At 48.4% G+C, this 27,699-nt stretch overlaps 3 protein-coding genes, 1 long non-coding RNA gene and 1 pseudogene across 17 annotated transcripts in view; 4 read left to right on the top strand and 1 right to left on the bottom strand.

Annotated features, from left to right (window-relative positions):
• Positions 1-575: 575 nt before the first annotated feature.
• Positions 576-2,012, bottom strand: LOC114787654 (uncharacterized). Of its 3 annotated transcripts, none has more exons than XR_003749432.1 (3): positions 1,898-2,012; positions 1,094-1,188; positions 576-994 (listed from the first exon to the last, which is right to left on the bottom strand). It is a non-coding gene; the product is annotated as an uncharacterized LOC114787654 (long non-coding RNA). The 3 variants fall into 3 exon arrangements; XR_003749433.1 differs by lacking the exon at positions 1,898-2,012 and adding an exon at positions 1,460-1,704; XR_003749431.1 differs by lacking the exon at positions 1,898-2,012 and adding an exon at positions 1,381-1,437.
• Positions 607-14,132, top strand: dtna (dystrobrevin, alpha). Of its 10 annotated transcripts, none has more exons than XM_028975310.1 (22): positions 683-905; positions 2,283-2,350; positions 2,453-2,533; positions 3,788-4,001; positions 4,077-4,162; positions 4,233-4,387; positions 4,673-4,778; positions 5,014-5,180; positions 6,319-6,443; positions 6,989-6,997; positions 7,125-7,211; positions 7,800-7,892; positions 8,322-8,409; positions 8,510-8,604; positions 9,215-9,337; positions 9,427-9,535; positions 11,544-11,706; positions 12,231-12,320; positions 12,490-12,610; positions 12,683-12,815; positions 12,899-12,933; positions 13,011-14,132. In XM_028975310.1, exons 2-21 carry the CDS (start codon positions 2,284-2,286, stop codon positions 12,914-12,916), a joined length of 2,130 nt encoding a protein of 709 aa, XP_028831143.1. In that variant the 5' UTR covers positions 683-905; position 2,283; the 3' UTR covers positions 12,917-12,933; positions 13,011-14,132. The 10 variants fall into 10 exon arrangements, with proteins under 10 accessions (XP_028831145.1, XP_028831143.1, XP_028831151.1 ...); XM_028975314.1 differs by having other exon boundaries at positions 686-905; positions 9,427-9,523; XM_028975311.1 differs by lacking the exon at positions 683-905 and adding an exon at positions 1,719-2,168.
• Positions 14,133-14,642: 510 nt separating this feature from the next.
• On the top strand, positions 14,643-20,755 carry mapre2 (microtubule-associated protein, RP/EB family, member 2). 3 transcript variants are annotated; one of them, XM_028975367.1, is made up of 7 exons: positions 14,643-14,731; positions 16,669-16,796; positions 18,042-18,187; positions 18,330-18,546; positions 19,137-19,285; positions 19,371-19,529; positions 19,608-20,755. In XM_028975367.1, the coding sequence occupies exons 2-7, from the start codon at positions 16,676-16,678 to the stop codon at positions 19,689-19,691; spliced, it is 876 nt and encodes a 291-aa protein (XP_028831200.1). In that variant the 5' UTR covers positions 14,643-14,731; positions 16,669-16,675; the 3' UTR covers positions 19,692-20,755. The 3 variants fall into 3 exon arrangements, with proteins under 3 accessions (XP_028831200.1, XP_028831199.1, XP_028831201.1); XM_028975366.1 differs by lacking the exon at positions 14,643-14,731 and adding an exon at positions 15,295-15,625; XM_028975368.1 differs by lacking the exon at positions 14,643-14,731 and adding an exon at positions 16,045-16,062.
• Positions 20,756-21,545: 790 nt separating this feature from the next.
• The window catches only part of spidr (scaffold protein involved in DNA repair), a 39,191-nt gene continuing 33,037 nt past the window's right edge, over positions 21,546-27,699 (top strand). The window contains exons 1-5 of the mRNA XM_028975297.1: positions 21,546-21,650; positions 21,998-22,153; positions 22,250-22,307; positions 22,394-22,570; positions 22,910-23,031. Coding sequence (XP_028831130.1) covers positions 21,633-21,650; positions 21,998-22,153; positions 22,250-22,307; positions 22,394-22,570; positions 22,910-23,031 — 531 coding nt within the window. The 5' untranslated portion in view covers positions 21,546-21,632. The remainder of the gene's footprint in view (positions 21,651-21,997; positions 22,154-22,249; positions 22,308-22,393; positions 22,571-22,909; positions 23,032-27,699) is intronic.
• Positions 26,819-26,991, top strand: LOC114789409 (uncharacterized; annotated as a pseudogene).

The raw sequence follows: 27,699 nt of genomic DNA on the forward strand, positions 1-27,699 counted from the left end.
GTTTTTGAAACCTCCTCTTATTATTTTAATCAGGGTTCATTTGCAGCGTATAAATGAACCCACAGGCATCTTGAAATGTTAAGTAGATAAAGAAGCTCCAAGATTAGTAATATCTACCAATTTTTCTGTAAGATAATTTTCTTAAGATTTTTTTTTCTTTAACAAATGCGCCCTTTAATTACTACGAAAAAGTACAAAGTGAACTTCTATGTTGCTGGTTAAATTTAGAAACTATAGTCAATATTAGCTAACATTATTATCTGACCCTTACACTTATATCCATTTAGCATATATCTGTTTTTTTTTATCTTTTAAACCAATCTAATCAAATAATAAATAAGAATATATATATGCGTATACAATTCGTTTATTATACATTTTTATACTATGGTCTAAACTTTTGGCTCCAGCAGTTTGCCGAACGGCGGTTGCCAGGCAACAAGAGGGGCGTGTTCGGCGGCGGCGGCGCTGCGCAGATCTGCGCATGTCTGCGCAGGGGCGCGTTCGAGCTGCGCGCTGCACTACTGCGGCGTAACAAATTCACGAATAATTCGCGGCTGCGCGTCCTCTGGATTATAAATCACGGCGACTGATTTATATCAGTTTAAATCACGGCAACAATCATTACTGTACCAAATGGTTGGCAGAAAATAAATACCTTGACAATAAGATTTCATTTTAATTAAATCTAATTCGGAAAGCGTTTATCGTGTGTCACGTGACGACGGGCAGAAATCTCGGTCGGCGGTGACGTCCTGCGCGTCTCGGCGCACGCGGAGAGATTCCACATTACGTCATCGATGGAAGCGCAGCGCGGCTCCGCACGAGCCCAGCATCCGTCGCCGTCGCCGCCGCCGTCGTGCGACATGCGTCCCTGACGCGTTCCGCGGCTCGGGAAGATGATGGTGAGTCGGTCGGTCGGTCGGTCGGGTTCGGGCGGGTGTCCTGGGAGGCGGGGTTCACGCTGGTCCCCAAAAGCGGACACCACGAACGTCTTCGAGATGACAGGGACATATGCGGGAGGGACAGAAGCAAAGTTGGAGGAAGGTGGTTCGGGCCCTGCATCCTCCAATATTAGATGGTGGACAGTCACCTGGTCCTCCTTGTGGGGACGTTCCTGGGGTACGGGCCGGGGTCAGGCCTGCTGGTGGCCCCCGAAAGACCCGATCCCAGCCGTGGGGTGAAGATCTGGGAATAAATACATATTATTAATAACGCAGGCGACGCAGGGCATCTTCGTTTCATTCTATTCTGGGGACTATTGTTACTGTTATTATTATTATTATTATTAGAAATTAAAATGGCTGGAGGATTTATGTTTTTAGTAGAAGCGCGTGTATGAAGTATCGGTCTGTAGTACCGAAATATACCGTCTATTACCGGCTGTAAATACATCCGACAGCTGCTCCGCCAGGAAATGTCACGCATAACTCTGGCAACTGCTCCTGTCTGTAAATACCGTGGGACAGGCCGCCCGGTGGCACAGAGCGAGCGTCCCGTCCTGACAGTCTGCAGAGTTCGATACTGGGGGACCATGGTGCTGTCCGAGCGGTACGTCCACGTCCTCTAGCTACGCCATCACTGATTGAATTTATCCCGAATGATCATCCAAAACTCGGCCTTATGGACACAAGTTGACTTGACCTTGTGGTTGGGATGGCGGTGGGCGGGGTTTAAAGTGCCATTAAAGTGTCGTCTTGTTAAAAATGGATTAGATAAAGAAAAGCGCGGTGGTCGCTCGGAATAACCGGAGTGGCAGATGAAGTAACGGCACCGAGATCCCGTTCGGAGGGGAGTCGCACAGAAAGCCCATTGTTTCCCGAAATGCATTATTATTCATGAAAACGCCGCGCCCCCACGCCGCGGCTTCTGGGGGAACTTTCGGTCTGAGGGTCACCTGTGGGGTCGAGTCGTTACACCGTGAACCAGGTGATCCCAAGCCGTTTGTGGAGATTCGGGTAGAAAGCCGAACCGCCGCTTGGGAGGGGAGGGAGGAGGAACCTCCTTCCCCGCCATTGAGGAATGCATTGGCTGGGCCCTCCGCTGCCATGGCAACGAACCACATGACGCAGCGGATTATATTGCTTTGGACAGGACGCGGTGAGGCATGGTGGGCCATGAGAAAGTTTGGGGCCCCTCGCTCCGCTGTGGCCCCGCCGGCCGCTCAGGTACGGCCGCTGGTCATGTGACGCAGCTCAGATGGAGCCCGGCCCGGGCCGGTCTCCGTTGACAATAGTCGGTAGGCGCGAGTTGGGCCGTAAATTTGACCTTTCTCTCCTCAGAATGACTGAAGAGGTCGGGGTCCGGGGCGGGAACATGGCGGAGAGACGGCAGCTGTTTGCGGAGATGCGTGAGTAGCGCCTCCCGCTGGATTCCTGTTCCTCCTTTCCACGATCATGATATTGGATGGCTGTGTTTGTAAAAGGTTTTTATTTCGTTGCTCCTTTTTCAGGGGCTCAGGAGTTGGATTCAATTCGATTATCAACTTACAGAACAGCCTGCAAACTCAGATTTGTTCAGAAGAAGTGCAATCGTAAGTCTGAGCTTTGACAGCCAGTGGTTTTGGGGAGATTTACTGGGAAAGAATGAGCAGACACGACGTTCACTTCACTCCTTCTTCACTCCTGTGCTCAGTAAAATGCTCCTGAATGCTTCAGAATTCGTTTTATCGGCAGAATAGATTTGTGTCCGTTGGACCCACGTTTGCGATCAGAACTGACTTCATTCTTTGTGGCGTCAGAGACGTTGAACCTCTGCTCCACCACATGCCAAAGACGCTCTCCTGGATGGAGATCTGGTGACTGTGGAGGCCATTGGAGTACAGTGGCGTACAGTGACGTTGTCAGCGGCCATACCAAGAAAAAAATGACCCCACCGCCACTAGCATGGACCATGAATGCTTGTTTATGCCAAGTTCTGATCTTAAACTGAGATCTCTCAGACCTGAGCAGGTGAAAATTCCATCCTCGGTCCTTCTTACCTGAAAGGAGTCTTTCACTTTCTAGGCGTTATTCCCGCTCGTTCAATCTCGCTGTTTTTGTTATGCAGTATTTCTGTTTCCCGTGACTTCTACCGCCATTGGTCGCTTAGATGACGTCACTTCCTGAATCTTATGCATTATTTATATTTCAGAATACTCTGTACTTGTACTATACTGCATTACTGAAAAAAGAGACAAAAATACAATTTCCACTGACTGAAACTAGACTAAAATGGATAATTATGACTAAAATAAGACTAAAAGTTGACTGTAGCTTGACTGACTGACTGAGACTAAAATGACAGCTGGACAAAAAGACTCGACTAAAACTAAAATTAAGACAGGCCGCCAAAAACAACTATGCTTGTACCGTGTGGTTATTTGACCCACTGCGTCCTTTCTATCATCTCAAACCCGTCTGCCTGTTCTCCTCTGACCTGCTACTCTTCTCTTTTTCAGATGATTCGCTGTTCTCTGTAAACCCTGCAGATGGTCCTGCTTGAAAATCCCAGTAAATTTGCAATGCAGAAAATGCATTGATTTGCTCCCTTGTGATTGGCTGATTACTATTAACAAGCAATTGAACATAATTGTGCCTAATAAAGCGGCCGGCGGGTGTATTTCTTTTTATAGAATTTAAATCTAGTGTTTTATGCACTTTATGCACCATTTTTCAGTTCAGAGAGGACTTAAGGGCCAGTGGTAGTTATTCTACGCCACATTCCCCAAACCATAGTTGTTGCTGTTTGGAAGTGTGCAGGTTTGGTTGAACCACAAGCGCTCGTCTGGTTTCTCTTCACTCCACAGTGCACCTGGTTGACATCTGGAACATCATCGAGGCTTTCAGGGAAAATGGGCTCAACACCATGGACCTCAACACGGAGTTCAGCGTGGCGCGTCTAGAAGCAATACTGTCCACCGTCTTCTGCCAGCTGAACAAGCGGATGCCCACCACGCACCAGATCAGCGTGGACCAGTCCATCAGCCTGCTGCTAAACTTCCTGCTGGCGGCCTACGATGCGTAAGTACGCCCCCGAAAATCCTACCTCCAGTCGCCTGTTTTCATGATGGATACCTAGCGAATCCCGTCTTTCAGGCAGGGGCACGGAAAAATCTCGGTGTTCGTGGTGAAAATGGCTCTCGCCACGATTTGTGGAGGGAAGATCCTGGACAAGCTGAGATGTAAGCATGTCCGCGATTGGCGGAGACCATCTCCTTCCCGGACGGTAACTCCATTGTTGTGGCTGTCCAGATGTTTTTTCGCAGATCTCTGACCCCGAGGGCATCATGGTGTACGCGCAGTTCGACCAGTTCCTGCAAGAGGTGCTGAAACTGCCGATGACCGTCTTTGAGGGACCTTCGTTCGGCTACACGGAACAAACCACCAGGTCCTGCTTTCCCCAGCAGGTACGCCAGCGCGTGTTTGGCATGGCAGGTCATGCTCTCCAAATGGAATATTTCTCTCTTTAATGCACCTGATAATCACCTCATAATCCCGCAGTTTGTTAACCGCTGAGTGACTGATGGCCGCGGTTCTCAGTCAGCGAGTTTGTGAAGGTCAGGGCCGCAGTGAAGCATCATTACGGTCGGAGAGGAGTCGCTCGGCGGCGAGCATAAATAACGGGGGGGCGCGGGGCGGCGCCGGATCTTCCCGACGGCTTTTTAATGCCGCCTGTCTTTTATGGTTGACAGAAAAAGGTCTCCCTGAACACATTCCTGGACACCATCATGTCCGACCCTCCCCCGCAGTGTCTGGTGTGGCTGCCGCTCATGCATCGACTGGCCAACGTGGAGAACGGTGAGGGGGCTTCGTTTCGTTCAGTCGCGGCTGTTCATTGCAAATATTCCCATTTTCAACCTGCATTAGACTGATTTCACAGGATTTTATTATCAGCACATTGCATTCTGGGTAAACATGGTCATTAATAAATGAACGATTTGGCCTTTTCCAGTAAAAGGTCAGAAAATAGGAGTGCAGGAAGCGATGGCTTCCTGTCGTCTTTTTTAAGAGCCCGGCCTCATCTCACCCGCAGTCTTCCACCCGGTCGAGTGTTCCTACTGCCACAGCGAGAGCATGATGGGCTTCCGCTACCGCTGCCAGCGATGCCACAACTACCAGCTCTGCCAGGACTGCTTCTGGCGGGGCCACGCCAGCGGTTCCCATAGCAACCAGCACCAAATGAAGGAGTACACGTCATGGGTAAGGTGGGGTCCGGGAGTGGGGGCCTTACGCTTGACCTTTGCACCCTACTGATCGATTTACTCTGACGTAACCGCATCTCAGCCCAAATCCTGCACCCGCGAACGAACGTGATGCCGCTGTTCGGCCGGATCAATACCGAATCTAACGAAGTTACTCCGTCTGCCTCGCTTTAATTAATACTAACGACAAAACATTTTTCCCGGAATGCCATTTGGCATCAAGAGAAGCCACATATTTGGCTGCTTTGATCATTCGATCATTAATGTCGGCAATAAATGCACGAAAAGCGTATAGACCCTATCCTCAATCGACCAAATGTGCTGACCGCACACCCATCAGAGCGTGAAATATTTACTGCAGATGCCCAGAAAAGGTAGTTTGGGACAGACACCTCCCATCCCCATCATCCCCTGTCACTGGTCGCTCAGTGCGTATCGTTCATCTGTAAATAGGAACAAGCCCCGTGCTGAAAAGGAGTGTGCGGCCGGAGAGAGTTGCTGCTGCCGCTGGGGTCAGCTGGGGTCAAGACGTGTCCAGGAGCATCTCCAGGACCGCCAGCATTGTGGACAGAGCTCCAGCTTGGCTTGGAGGAGGGAGTTTTTTTTTTTTTATTGATTTACTGCAGCACTGCACGCCACCAACATGTGACGAATGAACCAAGGAGAGCAAACTCCGCCCCCCTGCTCTGTGCAGAGTAAAGAATCAAGCTGCCAGCATGAAGCCATACCCACCACCCAACGTACCACAGACTGGGGTGGCTTCATATTTCCCGGGGTCCTCATTCTGTCTTCTCATGCGCCAGAGTCCATTTAACACTAGGCTTTGTGTTAATAAAAATAAATACAAAAGTACTATTTATAGCCCTTCGTGTTGAAATTGAAAGTGGATTTTTGTCCAGTTTATATATATTTTTTGTCTTCAAAGAAACTCACAAAGCACTGTGGAAAGCATACAGAGCTGAAAAATGTTGCAAAATAATGTCAGTTTGATAGAACAAGTATATAAGTATAGAATATATCCCATCTCAGGGTGGGTTATGGTGTATGGCTTAAATGCAGAGGACAAATTTCACTGTGCACCGTGTGCTGTGCTGCTGTGTATCACAAGTGACAATCGCTTCACCGTTTCCTTCCAGAAATCTCCTGCCAAAAAACTGTCCAGTGCCCTCAGCAAGTCCCTCAGCTGCGCTTCCACCCGGGAGCCTATGCACCCGATGTTCCCCGACATGCCTGAGAAACCGCTGAACCTCGCACATGTAGTGTGAGTTTCCTCCATTCAAATTCTCCCCCATCACACCAAGTAGAAACACTGATGTTTATATAGGAAAACAGAGAAAATGGTGGATTTTAGAGCTTGTTTAGTCCTCTATTGACAATAACCACATTTCTGCAGTCCAAATGCTGTTAAAAACCGTTCAAGCCAAATGAGCATGTCAATCATGTATAATTATAAAATGTGTTGTACGTAATGCGTTAAAATAAATTAACGCAGGTAATGCAGTTGCCTTTTATTTGCTGTACACGTGATTATAAATATATTTTCTTGCGTTATAGCGTGATGACAATTTTTACTACTGTTTTACTAGCCTTATTCTTTTTATTTTCTTATATTTGATTTATTTCTATAACTATTATTGTAACCATGCACAGTGAAAACAGAGCGGTTCAGGATGCATTTCGCCGCGGACGGGACTAATACAGTCCTGAGTCTTATCCAGTATACTGTATGATGGTTCTCCTTGTTGTGGCGTGCCAAGTTACTCGCAACTGATGCCTGTTTTGCTCTTTTTACGCGGCGGCACGCAGCGATACTTGGTAAGTTCATGGCGAATGCTGGACTTCATCTCAGATTCACACCTACTGCCGCGCGCGTTGCCTGTCCCAGTTACAGCAGGTGGCTGGACACGTGTCACTGAACATGCTCCGTGTGGCCTTTTCACAGGCCTCCCAGACCAATGAACAGCTTGAATGACTTCCCAATGTTGTCCCATTCAATGCCCACCACAGGGAACCCCTTCTCCACTAAGACGTGAGTATCCGCCTCCGATTGAGCGACTTGCGGCGGGTAATGCAGGTAGGGATGAAATAATAACTGTCATTACTGCAAAACCGTCATATTTCACTTCCAGACTGACCTAACACCCTCCAACCAGCCGGTGGCTCTGTAGAAAGCAGCCATTAGCTGGAGAGGGGTGTGTTAATATAGGCCTCGAATGCTCAGGGAAACGGCCTCACCCATCAGGAGTGTTAAACTTGTTCTTCGGTGCATTAGTCTGTGGTCGGGGCACCCGAGTCTCCTGAAAATGCTATTTCCATAGAAAACAGGAAGAAAAGCTGCTTTGGTAAGACTCGTATGGCGGTAGTTCGGCGTAGAGAGAATTGTTGACTTTTTTTTTTATCAACAGGAGGGTGCAGATGATGAAATGATCAAGTTCCTGCATTACCTGCATAATGTCGGTTCTAATGCCGGTTCTTTTCAGCGGCGTGATGAATGGATTTGGGTCAAATGATTATAGCACCTAAAATATGTCAAAGTTTATCACTTCTTCTGTGTTGGGTTGTCACGTTGTAATCGTTTGATTGTGTGTGTGTTTTGTGAACCCCTGCATGGCTTCAGGTTAGACTACACCCGCGACACCGCCGATAGGTTGGCAGACGAGCATGCGCTCGTGGGGCTGTATGTCAATCTCCTGCAGAGCGCCCCCGCATGGTTAGTGTCGCCGCCCCGCGCGGGCTGTAGGACCACGCCGCCCTTCTCCCGCTGCCCACCCCGACAGGTCACGTTACCCGTTATCACGCTACCATCCGTCCGACGGTGGGGACACCACCCGCACGATTTCATCATAGACCCCAATACGAAGCATAATTACGCTTTATAAGACGGTTAATTTAGTGTGTGTGGGACGGGGGGATGTAGAGAACGTAGAAAAGCTCTCGTTCTCCGCCCGTTTGCTGCGTTCCCGTTGCCCCTCCCTCTCTAATCCCATCAGCCCCGTGTGGCCTTCCTGCCTCTCCTCTGGGGGCAGATGGGCTTCCCTCTGGGTCCTGCGGCGGGCTTCTGTCCCCCGGCGCTCAGCCGCTAGGCGTCCAGATCAGTTGTGCGAATGACCGTGTCACGTCTGCCCCTCTCCTCTCTCAGTATACTGGACAGCAGCAGCAATGGCCAGGACGAGCACTGTCTGATCGCGCGCTACGCCGCCCGACTAGCCGCCGACGCCACCCCTGCGGTACGACAGCCAATCGTGTTTCAGAATCAGCGCGCCCGAGAGGCCCGCCACGCCCGCCACGCCCTGCAGCTGACTTTTTCTTTCCAATTTCGAACCGCAGGCCCAGCAGGTCAGGGTCCCCACAGACCTGTCCTTCTCACTGGACGTCAACAAGCAGCAGAGGCAGCTGATAACGGAACTGGAGAACAAGAACAGGTGACCTGCAGAAATCTGGTCTAAACCTGGTATATACAGTATACCATCAGCCTGGACACCTTCTCATTCAACGTGTTTTCTTTATCTTCATGACCATTTACGTTGGTAGATTCTCACTGAAGGCATCAAAACTATGAATGAACACATGTGGAGTTCTGTACTTAACAAAAAAAGGTGAAATAAGTGAAAATATGTTTTATATTCTAGTTTCTTTGCTCTGGTTACTGCTTTACACACTCTTGGCATTCTCTCGATGAGCTTCAAGAGGTCGTCACCTGAAATGCTTCTACAACAGTCTTGAAGGAGTTCCCAGAGGTGTTTAGCACTTGTTGGTCCAGCTCACCCCAAACCATCTGGATTGGGTTCAGGTCCGGTGACTGTGGAGGTCTCCAGGTCTCCACTTTTTGTTAAGTACAGAACTCCACATGTGTTCATTCATAGTTTTGGTGCCTTCAGTGAGAATCTACCAACGTAAATGGTCATGAAGATAAAGACAACACGTGGAATGAGAAGGTGTCCAGACTTTTGGCCTGTACTGTACTTGTGTGTCACAGACTGATCTCTCTCTCTCTCTCTCTCTCTCTCTCTCTCGTGTGTGTGTGATTCTCAGGGAGATTCTTCTGGAGATCCAGCGTCTGAGGCTGCAGCAGGAACAGGAGCAGGAACAGGCCTCACAGCCTCTCGACAAAGCCCAGCACAGCCCTGCACTACTGACCGAGCTCAGACTGCTGAGGTACACACACATATACACACACAAGGTTTCCTCTCAGCCAATCAGAAGAGGAATAGAATTTTTATTAAGGCAACGTTCTGCTCATCCAGGCAGCGGAAAGACGAGCTGGAGCAGAGGATGTCATCTCTGCAGGAGAGCCGCAGGGAGCTGATGGTGCAGCTGGAGCAGCTGATGCTGCTCCTGAAGGTACCGGCACAGGTGGAGAAGCCAAGTTTTTACTCTTCCGGTCCACCCCCACACCATCTTCACCTTCACTTCACACCCATCACTTGCCAACCATCCTGAATGATCCGGGACATCCTGAAATATGGGATGTTTTTATTTGTCCTGTCCCGATCACAGCCTTGTTGGCCAATAATAGACTACGGAACGTGTAGCGGTTCTTCTTCTGCGTTGTCTATTTTTTGAACCGCAAATGACGAGCTGCAGAAAAAGCAAAAACATGGTCATGCATCACGTCACACATCGCGTCTCCTTCCTGCACCTCTCTGTACAATATACAATATTATACAAAAAATATTCCAAATATATACATCATTTATAATAAAAAAGAAATAACGTTCTGCGCACCATCCCCGCGTACCTCTTACAGCCCACGCCCATGTGTTCAAGAGAACAGAACCGGGTCTCCGACCCCCTAACCCAAAGCCACGGCTGCTACCATACAATCAGAGTTTTATAACTCACATAACTTTCTACAATAACCATAAATTGAACAAACAAAAGTACAGAAACATATTTGACATAACCAGAAACACTAACACACTTAGACATTCTACAATTAATTAAACACCCGGATTGTCACTATAATCCCCACACCAGAATACAGGTAACCTAAATAAAAGTCTTTAGAAAAGAAGAAAATAAAAGACACAAAGCACACATTTGTAGAAATATACTTATAAATCTAGTGTAACCACATCACTCCGGCACAAAAGCAGGCAAAGCTCATGCAAATGTTGCTGTGACTGTTTCAGGCGTGTCAAACTCACTTTATACAGATCTACTATTATGGCCAGGCGACGTGGAGCGCTGATAACACAAAAACTACAGATCCCATAATGCAATGCTGCACCTGCCTGGCCGAATGCGCTCTTTACTCTGCAGCTGAATCTGTACAGGAGCAGTTTCTAGTAGGGAAGTGCGAATTCAGGTTGGTATCGGCGATGCTGATAACTCATACAAAAATTTCACGTGTTCGTAAAAACTACCGTCTGCACCAGGGGTCACTAACCCTGGTTCAGCTTAGATCTTTCCATGTTCCACCACACCCCATTTCAACCCAAGAACTGGGTGATAATGAGTACAGTAGATGAGTCTGGTCTGCTAAATGAAGGTGAACTCAGAAATGGTCCAGGACCAGGGTTGGTGACCCCTGCTCTCCAACATCCAAAATACCCTCTACGCCGTCTTCACTTACACCTACCTACACAATTTTCACATTCCCTTCATTAAAGAAATCTCTGTATAAACACGTTCGCCCGTACCAAGACCCTTTCACTTTCAGCCATTTAATGTTCCTTTATGTTGTTTAAATACATTTTTAACATATCTATATTTCTTCTATATTTCTTGAGATCAAGAGAATAAAGTCGTCATAAACAATAAATTATAGAGTTGCATGTCTTCTGTGGACTTCCATGGCAGAGTGTTTGTGCACCAGCTGCCTTCTGCCCCATTTCCACTTTTTGTTAAATTGTCAAATCAGCCTCAATTTTCAACACAGCAGCAGAAGATCCCTCAACATCGTGCCATCTACGTCCCCAAATGATCCTAAACTCCATAACTATCCCAGCACCTTCCTACTCATGGTGATGGATGGACGACTGATGTGTCTGCTACTTATCTCTTATTTACTTATTATTTTGTTGAGTTCTGCCTGTCACTCTGCCCTCTTCTGATTGGTCAGCAGGTTTCGTACGGTACAAATCGAAAGATATGACCTCCCAGATCCTTAACAAGGAACGTCAGGAGTGTTCTGATACACGATCATTTCAAACGAGAGGGAACGGAATCTCATTTTTGTTGTATTAATTGCAGCTATACTTGATAATACTTGATAATGTCTAGAAAGCGTAAAACTGGCGGCGTGTGGTGTTGTGATTGCACGATCCACGAGACTCCCTGGCAGGCTGTTCTCCCAGGAGGGCCAGGATGCTCCACTAATGGTCCGTGGCCCTGCCCCCCACCCGCCTCTTTGTTCCAGACCCAAGGACCCGCCGCCCAACCGCGCACCTCCCCCAGTCACACGGTCAGCCGGCCCATCCCCATGCCAACGCAGGCCAGCTCAGCGAGCACCACGCCCACCCAGACACCCCTGGATTCCCTGATGGGGCTGGGAGGGGACGTCCAGGAGGCCTTTGCTCAGGGTATTGACAGCCTTTCCCTGCTCCTTTGTCTCTTCCTGTGTGTGTGTGTGTGTGTGTGTGTGTGTGTGTGTGTGTGTGTGTGAGAGAGAGGGTGGTAGTACCCAGGTTCAAACCCCACTTACTACCATTGTGTCCCTGAGCAAGACGCTTAACCCTGAGTGTCTCCAGAGGGGGACTGTCCCTGTCACTACTGATTGTAAATCGCTCTGGATAAGGGCGTCTGGTAAATGCCGTAAATGAATGACGTAAATGAAATGAGAGAGAGAGAGAGAGGAACAGAGATACAGAGACATGGAGAGAGAGAGAGAGAGAGAGAGAGAGAGAGACGTATGAATGTCTGTTTACTCACAGGTCACATGGAAGTCTTAAAATGCCACTACGCTGCCAATAAATTCATCCAGTCCAGCTGGAATTTAAAAGAAAAAAAGATTGCTTTCAGGAACCATGATAGAATGTTCCGTGTTACATTTACGACTTTCTCTCCTCACTTGCCGGTCGATCTGCTTGTGTTCTGCGCTCTGAAGGCTCTCGGAGGAACCTGAGGAACGATCTCCTCGTTGCAGCTGATTCCATCACCAACACCATGTCTTCACTGGTCAAAGAATTAAATTCAGGTTTGCTATGATTCCATCAGTCCTCGTTACTATTAACCTTGCCAAAATGTATAATTTACGTATAATTTATGGGAAACTATTTGGGATTTTTACAATATCGTTGTGGGTATAAATGTTACTGGTCCGTTCTGAAGCTCTTTTGGACATCTGCTGTTTTCTGATGAAACAGAAGCCGGCAGTGAGACGGAGGAGAGCGCAGGGGACCCCGAAAGGCGTCTGCAGTTTGATGAGCTGGTGGTCTCCCCGACTTCTGAGGCCTACCTCTCACAGCTCCACGCCAGAAAGCCAGGGTATCCGTCCCGTTTGCCATGCTAACGTCGGCGCCACGCCGTCCAAATAGCTGAAACGTCATTTGCACCCAGGTCTGGCGGCCACCATCGCTTGGAAGGCGGGGCAGAGGAGGCCTATGAGAACGACCTGGTCCAGCAGCTGGAGACGGAGCTGAAGCTGGACGGGCTTCTGGCCCAGAGGCAGGAGCAGGAGAAAGCCTACATGGTGAGCAGCTGGCCGCCGGGTTACCGAGTTGACGGTGCTTTTAGCGGCTGAAATGTGACATTTCACATTGTGGCTCCATGCAGGTGACTTCACAGGAGTGAATTCTGCACAAGGACGAGTGAGTGCTCTCGGTTGGCTCTATTTGGACAGATTTGTGCGTGTGTTTTGCATATAATTTTTGTCATTTTTCTGCAGGCACAAGGAAACAGAAGAAATAGGGAGTCAGTGGTCAATGCATCAACAGGACAGGCATGGTGAATCAAGTTCCATCACAGCTAAATACAACCATAGAGTATATATATATAAATACACACACATATATATATAATTCTATATTTTTAAAACCGACTAATATTTAATTAAATACTGTGAACTGATTGGGAGATTATGAACATTGGAGCTGTCTATTACACCACCGGTGCCATAAAATCCAAAAAACGTGGAGATTATTTCTTATAGTTGTCATTTTTAATGTCATGAGTTGTTTTTCATAATGTAGGTGTTGACGGTGTGTTAATAAATAACTGGCGGGCAAACCTCATCCTTCCCAGCAAGCAGCCTTTCTGGCATTTATGAATTATGTCCTTGGAAAAATTATTCTTTCAGACACATTTATTACCAAAAACCATTGCATTGCATACAATGTTAGATTGTGGAAGTGACATTGTGAGAATTTGAAAGGGACATGTGCACGCTCTGTGTTAGCTGGGTGTAGGTCGGTTGTCGCTGCTCATTTTGTAAAGTCTGCCCACCGTTGTTGCACCAAGTCCCTTTTACCTTCATCTTTTTTCATCTTTCGGGTTCTGCGAGTACATGTGAGGTTTGGCTTCATTTGACACATGCCTGAGTGCACTGCCTTAGGTAATTACTGGAAAGTAAATCCGGCCCTGTCCACTGGAAGGCCGTGCGTTTGTGTAGTCATGCCGTCAGAAGTGGATCGTTTGAAGACAGATGACGCGTGGAGAGCACGTCCTTCAGTGCTGTGGCATCAAAAAAAATCCTACTGATCCGTTTTTGATGGTCACTTCGACGGTGTGACTCGCTGTCACCGTGTCTGCTTTATGAGATTTTTTCTATGTGTGCACACATTGTCATTTTTTTACATTTATTTTACTTTCGCTTTCTCTCTCTCACACACAGTTTCATGTATCATTGCTGTCTTTAAATGTGAAGAAAAAAAAAAAAGAGTAAATGGCAATGCCAGTGTCACATTCATACCGTGTGAAATGCATATATAAATATATGAATGTTTTCCTGTTTAGTTCATACCAGTGGTTTTGCATGGTGGTACAACACAATAAAAAATACCACACGAAATATGTTTCCTTTATTTGTGTTTTTTTTTTAAATAAAACCGCTGCCACTGGGCGGCGCACGTATGCATTGGAGGGGTCAGGAAAGATTTATTTATATATACACACACACACACACACACACACATATATATATAGTTGTTGTATTTAAATACGGCATTGCTATAATATCTCCCACTCGGACTGTTGGAGCTACTCTGACCGTAGAGGACGGAATATTCAAGACGGGAATTCAGCAGCAGACTAGATTAATTAACGAGTTTAATTGTTAGAATAAGAACGAAATAACTTCCAATTTCCCCATGGAATATTCCTTTAAAAACAGCGCGGACCGGCGTGTTTTGACTGCTTTTCTGGTGGCACGTCCAACACGCCTAACAAGTTCGCCGAGCAGCGCAAAGCGCTGCGATTGGTCGAACGCGCCACGCGGTCCTGACCGACCAATCGGCGTAGAGAGCGGCGGCGCGCCGACCAATGGGCGCGCAGCGCGATGAGTCGTCACCGGTCCGCACGCCGGGCGGCGGCAGGAAGGAGGGTGGGGCGGCCGGGAAGCCCGAAAGAATTGGCTGTGCGCGGCGGGAAGGAGCGCGTCAGAGTTCAGCGGTGAGTCGACGGGTTTCCACAACGTTCCGCGCGTGCACGTCGTCTCTGCGCGCGTTCGGTCCGCGTCCCGCGCGCACCCGGTGACGGCCAAGCACGTGTGACACGGCGCCGGCGACAGTAAACGACACGAGGGTGCAAACACGCCCGGCGTCCTGGCTTCATTCAGGAACGTGGTGCTTGTGGGACCGGGACAAAAGGCAGCGGGCGGCTGAGGGTGGGGTGGGTGTGTCAGGAAGTGGGGTTCAGTCCGGCGCCCATTGGTTCCTGGTGGTCCTGACCTCTTCATTATGGCCCAATTTCAACACCGCACCGCTGACGCAACGGCAACAAATGATACCGACTGCAAATTATTCAATCAAATGCGTGAATGTTCGCAACGCTGGAAATAAATTGCATTTTAGCGCAGACGTGGTCGATAAGAATCTACATTTCCAGCGGTCCGCGCCTCTTACGGGGTCACGCTGCTGGTTTTTATCACCGTTAATTAAAATGATCGAATTTACGTGCTCCGTTCGTCCGTTTTCTGCGGTGAGCGCCCAGCTCGGTTCTCTTCGACCAATCAGCGGCGCCGCCCGCGCCACGTGACCCCCGACGCGGACCGCGGCCGAGTCGCCGCCGTCGCCGAGCCGCGCAGCCCGAGATTCGCGGGGAGCCGTTCGGGGCGAGATCGAGCCGAGGTGCGGCAGTCGTCGTCCTTTCCTCCTCCTCCTCCTCCTCCACCTCCTCCAGCAGCCGCCGCGGTCGCCGCCGCCGCCGCCATTCCGCCGCCCCGATGCCCGGTCCCACCCAACCGCTGTCCCCGAATGGCGAGAACAACAACGACATTATCCAGGACAACGGCACGCACATCATCCCGTACAGAAAGAACACGGTCCGGGGGGAGCGGGCCTACAGGTACCGCGGTACCGCCGACATTATTATTATTATGATGATGATGAAGATGATGATGGTGGTCATGGTCGTAATCGTGAAGGCCGCGTTAGCCGCGTAGCTCCCGCCGCAGCGCCGCGACTCCCGGCCTTTTGTTGGGGGGGACCGGGACCGGGCCTCGTAATCTCGTTACGGCGTTCTAAGGCGCTTACGGGCGCCGGTCCCCTGCGGGGACGCCGGGACCTTGAGGGGACGCTGGACGGTGTCGTGGTGGGATGCCCGAGGTGACGTCAGCTCTGTGAACGGAGAAATGGACTCATGAAAGTTCTGTATAAACCTGTAAATTCATGTTTGTGACTGATGTGTGCCATTTTTCTGCCATCTGACGTTAAAGTTCTCTGTCGCTCTTTACAAAGGACTTTGCCCCAAAGCCGTATTTCGAACCCCCGGAGCCAGCTAAGGTGCAGTAAAATAAACATGGCTGATTATGTGAAAATCAATCCTAACCGTCCGATTGTACTCAAACGCTAACCCCCTCCGTCAGTGCCGCATCTCCAGGGGGGAAGACCCGGGGCCTACGGGCCCCTAATTCGTACTAACGCGTGCATGGACGTGGGGAGCTCGTTTACGGTGTGATTTACGCGAGACGATGGTTGCATGGGGCTGTCTCTGAAGCGCAGGTGAGGGTAGTAGCCTAGTAGATAACACACTCGCCTATGAACCTGGGTTCGAACCCCACTTACTACCATGGTGTCCCTGAGCAGGACACTTAACCCTGAGTGTCTCCAAGGGGGGACTGTCCCTGTCACTACTGACTGTAAGTTGCTCTGGATACGGGCGTCTGGTAAATGCTGTAAATGTAAATGTAATGTTAGATTACGTTTTCTTCTTAAAGGGCCATCTTGAGATATATATACATATTTAAGGAAGGTACACGTGCTGATGGGCACCGCACCATCTCGCGTCTGGCCGTCAGAAACAGCCCCACCACGTCCCGGTGAACGTGAGACTTGTACCGGCGCGGCCCGTGACCCGCGGGATTATTAATCGTTCTGCCCTGTTCGCAGTTGGGGGATGGCGGTCAACGTGTATTCTACCTCAATAACCCAGGAGACGATGAGCCGACATGACATCACTGCCTGGGTTAACGACATCCTGTGTCTCAACTACACTAAAGTGGAGCAGCTCTCTTCAGGTAGGCGGGCTCACGCCCGGGCCCCGCCCCGCCCCGCCCCCAACCTTCTTCTCAGAGAAATGGAAAAATGATCGCATGGCGTGGAATTCCTGCTCGTTTATATTGCGTCACTTGTCTTACGAGACTGAGGCGATGCTTCGTTGTCCCGTGGAGGTGTGAAGGTGACGTGTTATTAGGTGGACAATGATGCGTGTGCAGGACCGTCATGTCATTTTTATTTAAATATCAGTCTGATGATTCCAGCCTTCCAACGTTCATCCCCACACGGGCCCGTTATCTGGAGCAGATCTGGCCAATTTTAGCCCTGCTGCAGAACGTCCACCTGCACGCCTGCGTGGGGCTGCGGAAGATCCACACTGAAATCCTGGGAAAGGCGGAGTTTATGCATTCTGGAGAGGACACACACACACACACACACACACACACAACCTTACATCTCTGTCAGGCTTTTTCTTAGTGCAGCAGAATTAACTTATTTATCCAAAGTGGCCCAGACTTGATATCAGGGTATCCGTGGATCCTTAAAAAGTCTTAAATTGGATTTTCCAAAATTAAAGCCTTAAATATCATTGAAAATGTTTATTGAATGAATTGAAAAGGCTAAAAAAATAACAGAAAATTGGAAGGATATTTCAAATAACATAATATTAATATTGTACTTTAGAAGAGCATCTGACCTTCACAGAGTCTGCCGAGAAAATTTTTTTGATGAAAGTGGCTTAAAAAAGTCTTAATAAGGCTGCCTTGTACTCTGTATATGCTTATTATGTCTGTTATAGTCATTAGATCTTATGTTGTCCTCTGAATTGTGTGTCCTGCACTCTGTTGTCTTGAGTGACGTACTAAGTGGAATTCCAAGCGGCATCTTATCTTGCAATAAAGCATTGACCTGACTTCTGCAATATGTACTAATGTGACGCAGGGAAGACGCCCCTAAATGTGACCCCCTATTGTTCTTTCTTTTACTGTGAGGGTGCATGTGGGCATAAGTGACATTCTGGGTGAAATTGAGATATAAACATCAATTGAAATGCTCTTGATTTTATTTTATTTTTTTCTAGCTAAAGGACCCTCCCCGTTTTCTTGGGCTGAACACACACACACTGAAGACACTTGTTTGGAATACACTTTTTTTTAATGAAATGTTGTCACCCGAGCGTCTTTTTAAAACAATTAGATCAACGCGAGGTTAAGTCCTCTCACCCCTGAATACGTTTTAAGAAAAGTGTTCCGCTCTCGTCTCAGGGGCGGCCTACTGCCAGTTCATGGACCTGCTGTTTCCCGGCTGCATCAGCCTTAAGAAGGTGAAGTTCCAGGCCAAGCTGGAGCACGAGTACATCCACAACTTCAAGCTGTTGCAGGCGTCTTTCAAGCGGATGAACGTGGACAAGGTGAGGGGCGAGAAGAAGCAACTCTGGCGGGGGGGCAGTTCTTCTGGTGTGCAGACTGGTTCTGTACTGCCTGCCAAAGGGGAGGAGCTCAACGGGATTATGTCCAGGGTGTGAGGATCTTTGCTGCTGCTTTTGTCCGTAGATAATTCCTGTTGAGAAGCTGGTCAAAGGGCGGTTTCAGGACAACCTCGACTTCATCCAGTGGTTCAAGAAGTTCTTCGATGCCAACTACGATGGCAAGGAGTATGACCCGGTCCAGGCCAGACAGGGCCAAGATGCCATCCCCCCGCCTGACCCTGGGGAGCAGATCTTCAACCTGCCAAAGAAGTCCCACCATGCAGCCAGCTCGCCCACTGCTGGTACGAAAGCTCTTGGTTTTATGTTCCCAGTGCTGGAATGGCCGAGCTGTTGCCTAAATTCTCGCATCTGAGATCAACTCATTAAAGGTCCCCTTACATTCATTTTACTTGGTCCCCTAATTCTGTATCTGAAGTCTCTTGGTGCAGAATTACAGCTACTTTGATTCAGTCCCACAATGAGATTTCCCAGGATGCACCGTTTCACCGTCCGTATCCTTAAATGAGGAGGAGAGATGTCAATAGAAGTTGAGGGGAAATTACGTCATCAACACTATTCACCAACCACATTGGTTGGCTTAGACAGGAAGTTGTCACCATTTTTCCAGAAAAAAAAATCCCCTTATGATGTCATAAGGGGACAAATTCCAGTTCCGACCGTCTGAGCTGCCGCTCTGTGAATGGTGAAGCAGAATGACCAAAGTTCTCCTTACACCTCTCTCCATTTGTAGCCACTGCAGGACCATCCTTTAACTTATCAATGAATGGATGAATGGACTAAAGCAACTAGAAAAAAAAATATGAAAACTCGATTGAAATTATCAGCACATTTTAGCATGTCACTTGCCAATATGTCACTCTTGTTTGTCCAGGGGCAACAAAGTCATCATGCTCCACCCCTAAAATGTCGACGCCAACATCTCGGCCTTCTTCAGCCAAAAGAACGCCTGCGACCTGTGCGCCCACTGCTGCGAAGGGCGAGAAGGAGCTGGAAGCCCAGGTGCTTCAGCTCACCGAGCAGGTCGGTGCACGTGTGGTGAGAGGTGATGTCCCCTCGCCGGTGGCAGCGGACACTTGACCCTGAACGCGGGCTGGTTTCCCCACAGATGAACAGCCTGAAGCTCGCACTGGACGGGATGGAGAAGGAGCGGGACTTCTACTTCGGGAAGCTGCGGGAGGTGGAGCTGCTGTGCCAGGAGCATGGCCAGGAGAGCGGCCCGTTCGTGGATCGGCTGATGGAAGTGCTGTACTCTGCAGATGAGCAGGTTGGTCCTGGCGCCTCGGTGGAGTTATACCGGCGGTTACATCGTTAAATCGTAACGCTACCTACACGATCTCTACAGGAGGCCGGAGGCGAGGTGGGGGAGGAGCTTGAGGCCCACGCCCCCGAGGGGGAGGTGCCCGAGGAAGAGCAGGACGAGTACTGATCAGAGGGAGAAATACCCTTTTGGTTTGTGAGGAACTGTTTTTAATGTTTTTTTCATCATGATGCATCGTAGAAGCACTCTCCCACATCACGTATATATACGTATATATTTCTTTTTTGATGAAAATGTTTGTGGCTGTTTGAGACGCCGCCTCCTGCTGCGGTCAGGTCTCCCCTGGGCACCGGTGCTCAGGTCGTCTTTTTGCTTTTAAACCAAGGTCTATTTGCCTGAAGCAAGAAGCTGCACCCACTTCATGTTCATGAAGGACAGAGAGCTTGAGCCCCACCCTTATCCTCCTCCTACACCCGAGTCATTGTGAATTTATTATTATAATTTTTTTATTAACATATCATGTTTTTGTAGTCAGGAACACAATGCAATAAGCATAGTCCCCAATATCGAAAAAAGGCCGTACCGTACCGCTTCTGCATTTGTGAAGGAATTAGAAATGTATTTGTAGAACCTTCGAGGAACGTCCGCTTTGGCCTAGCAAGAGCGCAACTCTGTCCACATGCTTCAGTTTTTAAGCTACTTTGCACCATGTATGACAGTCGCCATTCCGACAGAAATCAGTGTGATTACGAGCCCGCGTGGTGGCACAATGAAAAACGCGTTTCATTTCCTGTCTTAACATGGCTGCATTGTAAACAGTCTGTTGAAACGATGCATTCAGCTCTTAAGCTTAAACCACAATCCCTCACGTTCTTGTTACCTGAGAAAGTGTGTATATTAAAGATGTTTTAATATAATTTGTAAGACACGGGATTTTAGCAAACATACCGGTCTGTTCACTGAGTTACGTGTGACGTAACTATTCCAGAGCATAGAAAAAAAAAATCATATTCAGTTTATTTCCAGCATAACGGAACAGCACCGCTTTTGTCATATATTGTGTACAATGAAAAGGAATGTAAACCTATGTACTGTTAATAATTATAAATAGTGTTTTTGTTTCAGTAGCCCACTCCTTATGCATTTCCCAAAATGTGTTGCATGTTTGCATTTTATTTGTGAATAACCTGACCTGCTTTTTACATATTTAATAAAAAAGCAAAAACTGTCAAGTGAGTTGTGTTTTGTATGTTCAACCTGCTATGTGAGAGCTGTTGGATGAATTTGCTGTAATAAAAGTCACTTTGAAGGAAATATAATGCAGAGCTGTGGTTTCTTGCTTGAACAATTTAAATGGATTTTAGATTTCACCATACTAAAACGAAACAGATTTAGTTTTTTTTACAACTCATACATTTGAACCCACAGACGGGTACTCAGTAATACTGTAGTAAATCTAGTTAAATAGATTACGTTGGTAGATTCTCACTGAAGGCATCAAAACTATGAATGAACACATGTGGAGTTCTGTACTTAACAAAAAGTGGAGACCTGACCTCCACAGTCACCGGACCTGAACACAATCCAGATGGTTTGGGGTGAGCTGGACCAACAAGTGCTAAACACCTCTGGGAACTCCTTCAAGACTGTTGGAGAAGCATTTCAGGTGACCACCTCTTGAAGCTCATCGAGAGAATGCCAAGAGTGTGTAAAGCAGGAATCAGAGCAAAGAAACAAGAATATAAAACATGTTTTTCACATTTTTTGTTAAGTACATAACCTCACGTGTGTTCATTCATAGTTTTGATGCCTTCAGTGAGAATCTACCAACGTAAATGGTCATGAAAATAAAGAAAACATGTTGAACTTTTGGCCTGTATTTTGTGTGTGTGTGTGTTTGTGTGTGTGTGTATATATACTATTACAAACAAGATCGTAATAGTTTCCACGTGGCGTTCAACGTAAACAAAAAGTCACGTGTTTGCCAGCGAGCGCGGCGGTAGTCACGTGTCGCGGAGACCGGAAGTGTCGCGGGGCGCGCGCGAACTTCCAGTCACGTCTGCCGACGTTTGTCGGCGATTTTGCCGACGTTCGCACCTCGGCTCTGAAATGTCGCCTGTCGCCAGGGTACGTTTAGGGCCCGGGAGCTGGTTTTATCTCTCATGTTGTCCGCTTCTCGCGTTTATTCGTTGGCCGGCTAAAGAGTGCATGTTCGCTCAGTTTTGGACGTTTTTTTATACTTTTAAGTGTGTTGAATTATTAATATTTTATGTTGTCACTTGCCAGGTGCAGGTAAAAAAGTGTCTAAAACAGCTAGTACGTTTTTTTTCGATCGTATTAGAAACCGTTTTTTAACATTGATGGCGCTGCTTTTGCAAGTGAACCGAACAGCGAAGCGCATTATCTTGGTGTAAAAGTATTAAATTCATGCTAGATGCTGGAGATTGATGTTTTTTTTTCCTTCTGACCTACAGCGCAAGAGATCTTCCAGGGACCTGAGGTGCGTGTTGTTCCCTGATGACGTCAGAGACGTCGCCAGGGTGGCAGAGGGTCGCCAGGCTGCGTCCTCGTCGTCCCTGAAGTCATGGCAGCGGCGTGGAGATGGGTTCACCGCCTTGCTGGCGCTCAAGGTGAGAGGAGCCTGTGTTTGTCTCGTACGCAGCGGCGCCCAGAACGCCCAACGTACACCCAACGTACGCCCAACGTACGCCCTTGTCTCGTTGCAGGAAGTTAAACGCACCAGACGGACCAACAGGGCCGCGAGACGACGCTCGCCTGCTCTCGGTAAATATCCCGCGGTTGCAGGAGTGGAGGCGCTTTTCGTCGCATCCCGCTGCATTGTGGAGTTGCCGCTCTTGTGATTTGTCCAGTGAAAAGCGACGACGAGGCCGTGAACATCGCCTGGAGCTCGACTGAAAGCGACGAGTCCGGCTGCGAGGCCCAAGCGGGCTCTTCGCCGAGTGCCGGGCGGGCAGAGCGTTCCGGAACTCTCCTCCAGGCCGGCCGCAGTACGCCGGGAGGTCTGCGTTTGTTGAGCACGGGAACAGGTGAAGGATTACTCCGCCATCAGCTTCTTTTACTGAATACTCTGTTGAAAAGTGTAAACTTTGGAAATACTAAATGCACCACAGCTTCAAAAAGGCTGGTAGTGACCTAGCGGGTAACACACTCGCCTACGAACCAGGAGACCCAGGTTCAAACCCCACTTACTACCATCGTGTCCCTGAGCAGGACACTTAACCCTGAGTGTCTCCAGGGGGGGACTGTCCCTGTAACTACTGATTGTAAGGCGCTCTGGATAAGGGCGTCTGGTAAATGCCGTAAATGTAAACATGGACGTGCAAGAGGGACGTATAGCAACGTGTATGTCTGTTTTTGCCCTGCAGAGGAACTTCCTGCGATTGAGTCCGACAGTGATGACGGAAAGGAGTTTGACAGCGATGCAGACATCTCAGACTCCTCGATCCCCTCTACTCCCACCCAAAAGCATGCATCAAAAGCGGAAATGGTAAGTGTGCAGTAAAGTCTGAATATAGATTTATTTTAATCTCCCTTTTCTCCAAAATGTTTGTGTTTATGAACCATTTATTTACAGTGGTTATTAAAAAGTTCACATGCACTGTTAAAACGGCAGGTCTACGTGGTATTTATAAAAAAAAAAAAAAAGTCTCAATAAATCACTATTAAATGTGCCCTGTGACGAGTCGTCAAATCCTGCCAATGCTGATGGACGCCTCACCAAGATGACATAATGCTGAAATTAAATCAAAAGTACTCATTTAAAGGTGTGCACACTCATGGAAACGGCTTATTGAACATCCGCTCATGAAATCACTTTTTTTCGGTAAAATAGGTCCGGTAAAATGTATGAATTATTTTTTTTGTTGTTGTTGGCGCACGAGGAGCTTCCTGTCACTAGGGGGCAGTGTGTGCCTGTTTTCTGACTTGCGGCGGCTCTTGGTGCCGAATTTACTTTGGCCCGAACTTTGGCATTCTGAGCAGCTGCTTGGAAGACGTCCAAAACCCTGCGTTTTCAATCTAAACACTTCAGTACTGATTCGCTTAAAACCCGGGACACACCTGCACTCCAAGCATTAATCCAAGCATTGGGGCAGTGGTGACCTGGCGGGTGAGGAAGCGGTTCGAATCCCGAGCCGCCAATGTGCCACTGAGCAAATCATGGTCCCCGGGCGCCTGTCATGGTGCCCACTGCTCACCAAGGGTGACGGTTAAATGCAGAGGACACGTTTCACTGTGTCACCGTGTGCTGTGCTGCAGTGTCTCACGATGACAATCGCTTCACTTTCACTTCATTTATAGACACTGTTGTTGCTGGAACCGTTTTACCCTTTTGACACTAGATCTAGACTCTTCGGGTTCTTCACCTGATCCTGGCGAGAAAGCAAAGCCCCTCCCCCAGCCAGATACCTGCTCGCTCCACAATCCTGCCTCCACGGCCAAGTATGGAACATGAGCGACTGGGGCCGTTCGAATTCTCTAACCAGTGTTCACTCTGGGGCGAAAATCGTTCCGTTAATGTCTATTTACCTTCATTACGCTGCTCTCCCACATCGGGTTTTTGAATTATTTTAACGTTGTAATGATCTATTGACGTGTCCCACTGCATAAATGGGCTCATCGACGATTCTGATGAACGTTTGTTGAGTTTGGGAGAAATCCTTTGGCCTAAATATTGTTTGGATTTTCAACCCGAGATCCCAAACCGAGGCACGTTAACGCTTATCCGACCTTTTTAACATTGTTCAGACTGACATGCACGTTCCTTAAGTATTTTCGGCATGTCGTTGTGGCTCGTGCCGTCCTTGTTCCCTAATAAAGTATAATAATAATAATCCCTGTCACAGCTGCTCCGCCTGGTGTCAGGAGAGAATGAAGGTGACTTGGGGCACCCCGTTAACAGAGTCGTAACGTGACCTCAGCGGTTTTTGGTCCTTTTACTAAATGCTCCTGCAGTTTGCAGTAACTTTTTGAGCCTGAGTGTCCAGACAGGACGTCTTTTGCGCGCTCCCGTCCGCTGGTGTCCAGGTTTGGATGGGATCGGGTTTGGCACGGCAGGGGCCCGGTTTACACACTTCTCTTTTTGTGGGGAAGTGAGAGTGCTGCATCCACAGAGGCTTGTTATAAAAGTGCTGCTGTCATCCAAAAGCGACGGAACGTCCTGTTCAGCCTGGTGACGTGGGTCCTGCCCAGCACCCACGTAAGAAGATCCATAATGCAACGCGCTCAACACAGCGTGTGATTCCGGCCGTAGGTGGCTTCGTGAAACGGACTCCGTGAGGGTGCCGTGAGGGCCCGACGTCCATAGGTGGGGGTTGTGCTTACAGCCCAACACCGTGCAGCACGTTTGGCGTGTGCCAGAGAACGCCACGATTGGCAAATTCGCCACTGGCTCACACTGAGCACACGTGACAGGCGTGACGGAGTCTGGGAATGCCGTAGAGAACGTTCTCCAGTATGACCGTTTTGGTCGTGGGTGAGTGATGGTGCGGGGTGGCATTTCTTTGGGGGGGTCGCACAGCCATCCATATGCTCACCAGAGGTAGCCCGACTGCCATTAGGTACCGAGATGAGATCCTCAGACCCGTTGTGACACCTGGTTGATCGTAGGCTGGCCATAGGTTCCTCCTAATGCTAGAACTGGAGTGTGTCAGCAGTTCGTGCAAGACAAAGGCATTGGTGCTATGGACTGGCCCGGCCGTTCCCAAACTGAGCACATCTACCAACACCACGTTGCGCCACAGACTGGTCCAGGTCTGGGAGGAGATCCCTCAGGAGACCACCTTATGAGGACCATGCCCAGGCGTTGTTGTAGGGAGGTCATACAGGGACGTGGAGGCCACACCCACCACCGAGCCTCATTTCGACTTGTTTTAAGGACATTACATCAAAGTTGGATCAGCCTCGGTTCATACGTTTGATTTCCATGAATAATTTTTGTGAGATTTTTGTCATTGATCTTTACATAGTTGAATGTAATGTATTTAATAAGAATATTTCATTCATTCAGATCTAGGATGTCTTCTTTTTGTGAGTAGTGTAGAGTACATAAATAATGCGCCGCTGGAAAAAGTAAAGGGAGCCCAAAAGTAAGACATCCTATATCTGAATGAATGGCGGCGTATACATCATCGGAACCCTGACTCGCCCCTTTTTACACCGGCACCGATCCATACGATAATGACCTACTTCCTCCCAGAGTGGAATGCAAGGTACGACATTCCAGTCTACAGAGTCGAGAGATGGTTATCGCTTTTTACTCGGTTACATGAACACACTGCAGATCGTTACAAAAACGGTGTTGGTTTTTGGAAAGCGAGGTTGGAGTCTTCGTTATTCAACATATGGATTGATAATCAATGATCAATGGCGGAGGTGCTGATGGTGGCACTCTCTCACTGCATATTCCCATTCTCAGTATGATTCATTTACAGCTTTTACCAGACGCCCTGACTTACAGTCAGTAGTGACAGGGACAGTCCCCCCCTGGAGGGACAGTTACAGGGACAGTCCCCCACTGGAGACAGTCAGGGTTAAGTGTCTTGCTCAGGGACTCGATGGTAGTAAGTGGGGTTTGAACCTGGGTCTTCCGCTAGGCTACTACCACCCCATTACCACTCGCATTCCACTACCATTCGCCTTCAAAGAAAAATTCCAAAAGGGTAAATTTGTCGTAATGATTGTAAAGAATCCTCCTCTGTACGTGTTTTAACATCAGCGATGTTACTGAACAAACTAAAATGTCGCTATGATGTCCTGTGCGGTCCCCCAGCTCCTCCCTGTTCATCTTCAGGCTCTGCAGGACTAGAGACTAAATATAAAAAAATACTCTCACGTATTAATTCATACTTAAATTTAGCATCAATACTTTAAAGTCCAATTTTACATCTGCCGGTTCGCGGACACACGGTTTACATGACGCGCCAAGAAAATGTAAAAAGCACGAGCACCGTCTGGAAGTATTTGGGTTCGATTCGGGTTTGAGCTCCATTTTTATAGCTTTAGAGATCACACGGCAAATGATCGGTTAGCGATCGCAAACGTCCAGTCTGTAGTACGCTTCCTTTCCTTACGATTCGCCGCTTGTACTTTTTTGCAATTGTCAGCCGCCACCGCCGAGTGACTTGATTTTAATAACCGGAAGGGAGACCGTGGACGTGCTGAGGAGTGAAACCGAGAACAGCGCTCGTCATGTGGAAGGAAGCTGGGCTTTTAAAAAGCTGCACTGGTCAGGTCAGATTCTGTGGGCTTCTGTGTTTGTTTCCTCCGCCTGTATTACCGCTTCTCGGCCTTTTGGCTAAGATCAAGTGTAGTATCTGTTCTTATCAGTTTAATATCTGATACGTCCCCCAGCGTGGGACAACATATTAAACAGATTTTTAGGGGCTTGATCCATCCGCTCCACGCATCGACCCAGTATTGCAGTGCCTCTGGGAGCGGTGCACGTTCTAGGGCAGTGGTGGCCTAGCGGTTAAGGAAGCGGCCCCGTAATCAGAAGGTTGCCGGTTCCAATCCCGATCCGCCAAGGTGCCACTGAGCAAAGTACCGTCCCCGCACACTGCTCCCCGGGCGCCTGTCATTTACATTTACGCCCTTATCCAGAGCGACTTACAACTGTCATGGTGCCCACTGCCCACTCAGGGTGACGGGTTAAATGCAGAGGACAAATTTCACTGTGTGCACCGTGTGCTGTGCTGCTGTGTATCACATGTGACGATCACTTCACTTTAACTTTAATTATCAGAAATAGTGTCACGTACCGTACTTACTGTCTGTACTTCAGAATCGTGACCAAGCTAATCCAGAGCCGACTTACTGAACCCACCAGACACCGCCGAAGGACTCGGCACGTTTCACCCGCCGTGTCGGAGGTGCTCGCTTCTACAGCGGTTCCTCGCCAGTGTGTGGAAGAGCCTGCGAACGTCTTCTTAGTGCACTCACGTGATTCATTGTGAGCATCAGCGATCGAGGTCTAACTCTGGCTTTCAGTAAGACCAGATCTTCTTGACCACATTTAAACCGCCAGGTGGATTGAAAGCGGTCTCTGCACTTTGCCTCATCGCCTGGGGTGTTGAAATTAATCTTATAATCGATGCATCACGATGCAATCGCCAATGATTCTGCATCGATGCAATGCAGAACACAACAAATGATATCG

Source organism: Denticeps clupeoides, chromosome 4, assembly GCF_900700375.1.
Source record: "Denticeps clupeoides chromosome 4, fDenClu1.1, whole genome shotgun sequence".
NCBI lineage: Eukaryota > Metazoa > Chordata > Actinopteri > Clupeiformes > Denticipitidae > Denticeps > Denticeps clupeoides.

Bases quoted from the DNA above. Each gene is read 5' to 3' on its own strand.
- dtna (XM_028975310.1), top strand. From the start codon at position 2,284: ATGACTGAAGAGGTCGGGGTCCGGGGCGGGAACATGGCGGAGAGACGG. The intron at 2,534-3,787 runs GTAAGTCTGAGC...TTCACTCCACAG, and splicing joins TGTTCAGAAGAAGTGCAATC to TGCACCTGGTTGACATCTGG. The intron at 9,338-9,426 runs GTACACACACAT...CTGCTCATCCAG, and splicing joins ACCGAGCTCAGACTGCTGAG to GCAGCGGAAAGACGAGCTGG.
- mapre2 (XM_028975366.1), top strand. From the start codon at position 15,504: ATGCCCGGTCCCACCCAACCGCTGTCCCCGAATGGCGAGAACAACAAC. The intron at 15,626-16,668 runs GTACCGCGGTAC...CCCTGTTCGCAG, and splicing joins CGGGGGGAGCGGGCCTACAG to TTGGGGGATGGCGGTCAACG. The intron at 16,797-18,041 runs GTAGGCGGGCTC...CTCTCGTCTCAG, and splicing joins AGTGGAGCAGCTCTCTTCAG to GGGCGGCCTACTGCCAGTTC.